The 8,550-nt window shown below is 37.1% G+C and overlaps 1 protein-coding gene across 1 annotated transcript; it reads right to left on the minus strand.

The window, feature by feature from the left end:
- Positions 1–216: 216 nt before the first annotated feature.
- On the minus strand, positions 217–8,275 carry LOC124162490 (epoxide hydrolase 4-like). Its single transcript, XM_046539044.1, has 6 exons — positions 7,646–8,275; positions 7,447–7,571; positions 7,236–7,348; positions 3,591–3,759; positions 1,571–1,722; positions 217–698 (listed from the first exon to the last, which is right to left on the minus strand). Exons 1-6 carry the CDS (start codon positions 7,835–7,837, stop codon positions 430–432), a joined length of 1,020 nt encoding a protein of 339 aa, XP_046395000.1. The 5' UTR covers positions 7,838–8,275; the 3' UTR covers positions 217–429.
- Between the last annotated feature and the right edge of the window lie 275 nt (positions 8,276–8,550).

Here is an 8,550-nt window from a genome sequence, read left to right on the forward strand (position 1 = left end):
CATACCTAAAAAATACTTTCAAATGAACAACACATCAAAAATCAATGCAATAACATCTGCCTATTGATGAAAAAAGACCTAAGAATTCCTACAGATAATAACCACTTTAACTTATCTGAATAAGACAGACTTTTATTAGCTTTGCTTTGTTTGGGCATCAAAAATAAAAAAATGTTCAAAAGGGAAGAAAAGAAATCCAAAAATAAAATACATACCTGGGCCATAAAATCTTTAATTTCATTTGGCAGTATCAACACCAAATCCTTGATCGCTTCCATACATAAAGGCTTTTACTCTCTCCACCATATTTTTTGTTTCAATACAAAAATAACAAGGAACTTCGCTAAAAGTGCAACATCAATACAAAGTGATAAAATATTTTAGCTAATCCTGATAACCAGAAATACAAAAATAAAGGCAACATTTACTTCAGCTAGCAAGATATTTCCTCATTGCAGCATTGGTTTTCTCAGGCTCATCCTGCTGAACAAAGTGATTTCCTCCTTCAATAACTTCCACTTCAAGGTTTTCTGCATATTTTTTTGTGTATTCTACGATTCGAATGTCGAGGAAGAAGTCCTTACTACCCCACACAACCAAGCCTGGGACAGTTATTTTTCTCGTCTGACGTGGACTGTCCTTATTCACCATTCCCACGAAGTTGGCTCGGTAGTAATTGATTGGTCCTGTAAAAGCACCTTTAAAAAAAAACACATTTACCAATTGAATTCAATCATGCTAGCATATAATTACACAACTCTTTTTTTAAATTTTTAACTCCAATAACAGTCACTATTAAAACCTTTAATATGTCTCTGCATCACTGTTTGGGTGACCCCAACATTTCCTGAACGATTTTGATCGTTTTTTCGAAAGAAATTTTTACCAGACTCCAAGGGGAGATCCAGGATTTTTTTCTGGGGGGGCACAAGGGTCTGACAGGCAAACAGTCTTCTCATATTAGAGATTAAAAAAAACATAAAACAATTACCTACTGTACGAAATATTCTCTTTATTTTAATATTAAAGTTAATAACCTGAAATTAAATAATTGAGAACTTGCAATACACAAAGCCAAACTAATATAATGACAGCCATAATAAAAATCTTTCCCATTTTTTTGAGCGTCTGGGGTGGAGGGCACATGCCCCCGCCCCCCCCCCTAAATCTGCCTATGCCAGACTCCTATGAAAAACCAACCAGCATGGTTTGGAAATTGTTAGAGCCACTAAAACTGTTATGCAGAGAAATATCAATAGATTATACTAAAATGACAAATACCCACTAAAGTTTTAACAAAGTTTGATAAACATAATATAAAAATAACAATAAACAAAGTTATTGAAAAAAGTATTGGGATTGTATACATAACAGTTGACTTCAAATTAAAGAAGTAGATTTTGTATCACGTGAATGGATTCCAATAATTTACTGTTAATAATTTTTTAACGCTAAGCAATATTGCAATTCTTTGCAGCAAATGAAAACATCATCACTGAATTGACTGAACGAATTACAAAGCTGCAAATTACATACATTGCACATTAAATTATGGAAGTTAATTACTCACCTGGTTTTCCAAATGTGTACTTGTAGGCTTCAATATCTTCGTTAGTCACCTTACTGGATTTGTTGCCAGCTCTTAGTATTTTAAACATTCTCATGTCATTGCTTTTAGCCCATAATTCAGGCAGATATGGAAGCTGGTAGAAATATATGTACCTACAAAATTAACCATATTTGTCAATGCTCTTCTAAACTGAATATTCCAATAATGATTATGTAAATCAATATTCCTTTCAGCTACTTTTAAATTAAGGACGATTGACTACTAAGATCCAGCTGTAAGAATGAAAAAGGTATGTAACCAGGCCAAAAACAAAGATTTTTCTCAGTACTAGAAGAGAATCCAAGACTTAAAGTAAATAGAAACATTGACAAGCACGGCAGATACTAAATAATAATATCGCCAAAATCACTATACATATTGATAATTCAATTATGTATGCAAATACACAGCTCAGGTATCACATCAACCTAATTATTAATTGAGGTCTAAGGTATTCGTTTGTAAATGTTGTACAAAAAAATTAGCAGTCTAAATTAAAACATCAATTTCTTGTATTAGCAGTAGAAATTTTAAATAAGCATTTAACTACAAGGCTGTTCACAGGTAACCACAACTCTGAGGGCTACAATTTGTGCTGAACCACTTCAATTTTCCCTCCTTTAAATTATTTCTGACGATTTATGTCATACCTACATGAAAAACAATTATTTTAAGCTAGTATAAATGCAACTTTTAACACTCATATACATAAAAGGACCAAGTCCCATCTAAATGATGGACAGAAAGTTTTGCAACAGTACATATATGTTATCATTCCTTGCCAGGGGCGTAGCTAGGAATTAAGGCTAGGGGGGTTTCAGGCGCAACTAATACTGGGGAGCTTGGGGGTTGTGCATACCCGCCAGGGTAAGCGGGAGGTGCGGAGGCCTTCCGCCGAAATAAATTAAGATAAATGGTTCAAAATGGTGATTTTTACGGCCTTCTGAGGGATATTTTATTAATCCTCACACTATTCTATAAGCAATATTAATCCAATCAAGTAAAATAGATTTAACTTAAAAATTTTTGTGAGCTCTGGGGGGGGTTTTATCCCCCAAAACCCCCCTTCGCTGTGCCACTGTTCCTTGCTATTTACCCATATTCACATCACATGTCCTCCTTACACTATAACTTTAAAGAGGTTTTTGCTGAACATATCTGCATTTAACACCTCTTAGTGCATGTTTTGAAGGTGAGTACATATTTTTTTTCCATGCTGAACGCAATGTTGCAACCAATTTCCCTGGCCCTGACCTATTCCCACTCTCTACTTACGTATGATGAAGTAAATCTACGCGTTTTCTACCCCAGAGACAATATAAATGCCTCAAATAAAAATGCATTGCCTGGTTGCATTGAATGACATTGTAAAATATGAGAGACAGTACAAATGACTATCTGGGCCATGAATCAGTAATCCTATTGTAGCCGCTCGGAACAAGGGAAAATTGGTATTTTATGCGTAAATTCTCACTTGAAGACAACTCACACAGTTTAATTTCGTCTCAGCATCAAAAATATGTTGAATAATGTTTTGCTCACCTAATCCACTCATTGCATTTTTTGAAGCTGGTATAATATGTGTTCCAATATGTGCCCATACTTGCAGACAGAGAAGAGTGAAAATCAGAACAACAATTTGGACGCATTCTATCTGATAGTGCCTAATTTTTTAAAAAGTTACCTAAGGTTTGAAAGTAAATATGTAAAGAGTTCCTTTGTTCTAAACGGTTGCTGGGATGATTTGAGATTTATTACAATACAGAACAAAGGACTCCCCTAATAATAATCTAATGTGTGTTTGGGTTTGCACAACAATTGATCTTGAATGATCAAAACAAACCTCCCTATGTCATAAAATTTTTAAGATGGCTCTAGAATAAGAAATGGATACGCATGTGGCACCTAGCTATTTCCTTGCAATCACGTCAATAATCACTGTCCAGTGTAATAAGTTATAATAAAGCAAACAGTTACATACCATGACAAGAATAGTTGCTTTTTGTCGTTGAGCACAGCATCTCTGTAAGCAAGGGACATTGGTCCATTCATGATGATATACTTCTCTGTCATTTCTGGGTACTTCATCAGAAAGCTCCAGGCAACGACACCTCCCCAATCATGGGCCACAAGAATGCATTTCTCTTTTCCTTGAGGAATAAAAATAGACAATGACAATTATTAAACATAAATACTCATTCTTATAACATATTTTATAATAATTATGTACCATGCTGAAGCATATTTGGATTACATCATTGTATGAATGATCTTTAAAACAAATAATTTGGGTAAATATTCAATTTTCTTTCAGGGAATAACAATTTCTAAGTTTTTTTGATGAGATAATTATGAAATTTAACAAAACATAAATAAGTTACCAAGGCATGGGTTACAATTTTATTAACAATAGCAGAGTACGCTGTGATCATTAAATTTCTGAAAAGAATGGAGTTTAGCTCCAACTTGGTGTTTTAATATTGAAACAAGTTATTGTTTTTTCATTAAGGGGCTGATTAACTCTCTTAGTGCTATCCTTCTTCATGGGGTCCTGGCGAGAAATGCAGGGGGTATTTTTATAAAATGTAGCAACCAGGAAAAAAACAATACAAAGCTATTTTATAACATTCCTATATAAGGTTATTTTAAATTGATGAGATAAAACTTGTTAATATTGACAAAATATTTTTATGTTTACTGAAATAAGTAATAGCAATGTACTACGTTATAGCAAATTAAATAATGGACTAAGTAAGAGCCTATACATATATTGGCCTGCCAGACTAAATGGGTTTAATAATTAACCATTCACCCCAACATACAATTTTCTCTGCAGAACCTGGTGACTTCGGTAAGGAATAAGGCTGCTCAGTAAATATTCAACTGTACATCTGAGTGTTGAAGATAATTGAATTTATGCGGTTGCACTCTAAAATATACCAAATGAATCTTAGGACAGAGTACATGCAGCCAATTCACTCTGTCTTTGGTCTGAACTGCTGAGGTTCAAAACTAACTCATACATGGGAAAACAAGTAGAGGAGGTTTCATCATGATAGGATAACACAAAGCAAATATGCACCACATAGTTCATCACAAAGATCAGCCTTCATGGATGACAATCATTGATTTTTGGGTCAACAATTGGTTAACAAAACCTATATAAGCTCGGGACGAAAAACGGTTTCCCTCGCATTCTCTTCAAAACGTTCCCAGTAGGAGGAGTGAAATGTGGAGCAGATAATGTTACTTACGCAGCATTTCCCGAAAGCAACCACCAACATTGACAATCATTGATGTAAAATATTTTTCAAATGTTTGACATCAAAAAATTTAAGACAAGGGAATACTTGATAAGAATTTTTGTGTTCTTTAAATGGTATTTTCCAACTTTCTAAGCCATATTATAAATAGCCGTAAAGCCATTATTATAAAACTTCCCTGATTTGACATTAAATGCACATCATTCATTCGTTAAAATAGAACCCACAAAGTAGACGATGACCGTCCTACATTAAATTTTTTTACTGTGATAAACTTAAAATCAGTTTCTTTTTTTCCAAAGTAGCATATCCATTCTTTTTATTAGTAAGATTGGGCATTGCAATATTTCCACAGAGTTTTATTTTGAAACTACGCATTTCATTGTAACAAACAACATTATCAAGTGTAACATAATTTCTTAAGAGTTCTTCCTTGTATAGGTGTTGGTGCTTGAAGGGAGGGAATCCTCGTCCAGACTCTTCTTCTTCTCCTGGGTGGCTGACCCTGTGTCCTCCTCCTATTGCTATTCTATGGTGTGAAGGGGGGGTTGGGTGGTACAGCTTTTGGGTGAAGGGCTGGTACAAAATTTAAAAGCCTTTGGACTCCAATGAATTTTTTCGGGGTCAATGGGGACGGTGAGATATATAGGGTACAATCCACATGCGTGGAGAAAGGGGCTGACGGAGAATGGCTTTTAATGCTTCATGGAAAGAATTGTTATTTTATGCAAATCCAAAGGTTTTATTAAATTTTTTACCAACCCTTCACACAACCTCACCCAAATGCGGTACCACCCTACCCCCCTTCACACCACATAAGAGCAATAGGAGGAGGACACGGGGTCAACCACCCAGGAGAAGAAGATCATCTGGACAAGTACTCCATCCGGACGACCACAACGTGAAAGAAGACAGTGAAGACGTGCGTGGTACCCTCACCCACCCACCTTGGAACCTTCCTTCCCCTCACCCCACCCTGCTCCTCTTCCGAAACCCTGAAAAAACGACCCTTTCTCCCACTACCCTCAATATTCTCACTTCTCGACACCCATGTCCCATCCTCCACCTTACCCCCTCCCTTCAAGAACTAACACCTATATCAGAAAGAACTCTTAAGACTTATGTTACACAAGATAATGTTTTTTGTAACGAAGAAACGAGCAGTGTCAAATAAAACTCGGTGGAAATATTACTATGTTCAATTTCACTAATATTGAGAATTTCCACCACATCATGCCTCACATCGTACAAGATATTTCCATTCTTGATCTAAAATTGATGTTTTTTCAAAGCTTAGGAAATCATTGCCTGAAGAGGCTAACTAAAAAATCTTATTTTGTAATGAAATTCCAGAAAATATACGTAGCAGAGAGTTCTAACCTTTTATTTATGGCAATAGCATAAGTAACAAGAAGGGCATACTTTGGCATCTTCATGAAAATAATATGTCCTTCACAACTGGGTGGTACCTCCTAAAACAGCCCATACTCCCAAAAATTGGCAGGGAGAGGGGAGGACAGTATTTGTACATGAGAAGCAAGCATTTAAGATGGCATGTAGATAGCTTAAGTCTAGGAAAATGACAGGCATATAAATGATAGTTTTTCAGGAGACATAGTAACAAGCGAGTTTAAATAGATAGGGCAACAAAAATATAGATTCCTACGCAGCGGGGGAATAAGGATATGGAAAAAGTGGTGAACTAGGCGGGAGGCCTAGGGGGTAAACTCCAAGCTGTAGTGGGGGTCCAAACAAAATTACCATTTTAATCCAGTTTAAATTGGATACCCAAGCCCCTCTCTGGATCCGCCACTGTTCCTAGGGCATAATAAGTTTGCTGTAGAGTATAATACTGTGGGAATCAATTTGTTTATAAATCCCAGAGCATGTTGAAGGCCCCAACAGTTAAGATGATTCCAGGATGTAGGTAACAAGAAAATAATACAACTAACCACGGAGGTTAATCACGTTTCGGCTTTAAATCTGAATGGAGATAGAACAGGACCAAAGATAAAGCAAATGCATGTTTAAAAAAATGCAACTGCAGAGATTCCCCTCCTTGCCAAATCACCTGAAATTCTTAGTTTTTGTCTAAAATCCCAAATAGGCAATAGTCAAATTCTAAGAGTTACTTAATAGTTAGCGAGAATATGCAAACTCATACTTTCACTAGCAATAATAAATCACAGATAGACCCATTGCAGTAAGGAGATACTTCAGGTCGCAAGATTTGGAGCATTAACTTTCTTACTTATGCAAGCCCATTTGAAGCCAATCTTTGAGATAAATCTGGGTTGTATTTTAACTGACTGCATGATTGCCTTAATTAAAAGAAAAAATTAATTCCAGCAATCTGTTCTCACCAAGTGCAATAATGAGATCCTTGAGGTCATCTACTAGGTTAGTTTTCGAGTAGTCAGCTACATTCTTTGGTTTCTCAGAATCTCCATAGCCTCTCATGTCAATGGCAACAGTCCTGAGAGGAAACGCATGCAAAAGATGCAATATAAACATCAATTCGTTGTTAAGACGAATGAAAGTGTTCTTTCAAACAATTATACCGTTAAAACTCACCAGTAATCTTTAGAAAATTCTTTCATCTGATGACGCCATGAGTACCAAAATTCTGGAAAGCCATGCACGAAGAGCATGAGAGGTTTTTTCCTGTCACCTTTTTCCACATAATGGAGTTTCACATTCTGAAATAACAGTTATGGAGTGAAAACGATGAAAAGATAGTACTCAATCAAGGTGAAAAGGAGTGATAACGTACCTTTAGTTGAACGTAGTGATGCTCTCCAAGACTGGCATCATTCAAACATTCAGGGGGTGTCGGCCTTTCTTTCACCTTAAATATGTTTCTCGTTGGGTGCCGAAGCCAAGAGAAAAACATATACACTGCGACCAAGGACCCATAGAAGAATGCCAGGGAATACACGAAAACCCTCAACAGTATCGCCTTCATTTCGGTGCACTGTAGGGAAATGCCGGTCCAACAATAATGCAATCCTTCTTCCTAGATTTGCTTAAAATTAGTGTCAATTCTGTAATCACACCGGCACTAATACGCCTAGGGTACACACAGGAGATAAGAAAACTTTATGACGACTTTGACCCTGAAGAGTCACGGACCCAGTCGTAAACCAAAAAGCTAAAGTCAGTGCTTCCTGAACGACTTGATGAATGTAGTCTTCCGATTGAAACCTACCGACCGCTCTCACACAAAGAAAATGACCGACACGGACCAGCTGAAAGGACTAACGGGAACCCCTCTTCACGTTTTTCTGGGCCAACAGCACAAAATTCTCACTATCACCGGCTTTCGAATCCCATCGCTGCCTCCTCCCACTCACATATCATCCTTCCCGTCGCCCGGTCAACAGCCGAAAGCGCTACGCTACGAGTGCCGCTTACGCTCAACGTATCTCAACAGGTTGGCCATGGTGCCTCCACGATTGGTCGCGCGCCCCCCTCTGCTTCTTACCCTCACAATCAGCTGGGCGATCTTTCAAGGCCAAGGGCGTTTGCACAATGGGAGAGGATGGAGTGAATGACTGGAAGTTTTTAAACTCCGTACGGAGGTGTGGGAGGGGAATAGGGTATAAAGGTCCATTTAAACGGTACGTTAGCTCGCACAAGTTAATTTCTTAATGTATGAACGCGGGAATGCAACGTGTA

This window comes from Ischnura elegans, chromosome 7 (assembly GCF_921293095.1).
Source record: "Ischnura elegans chromosome 7, ioIscEleg1.1, whole genome shotgun sequence".
Taxonomy (NCBI): domain Eukaryota; kingdom Metazoa; phylum Arthropoda; class Insecta; order Odonata; family Coenagrionidae; genus Ischnura; species Ischnura elegans.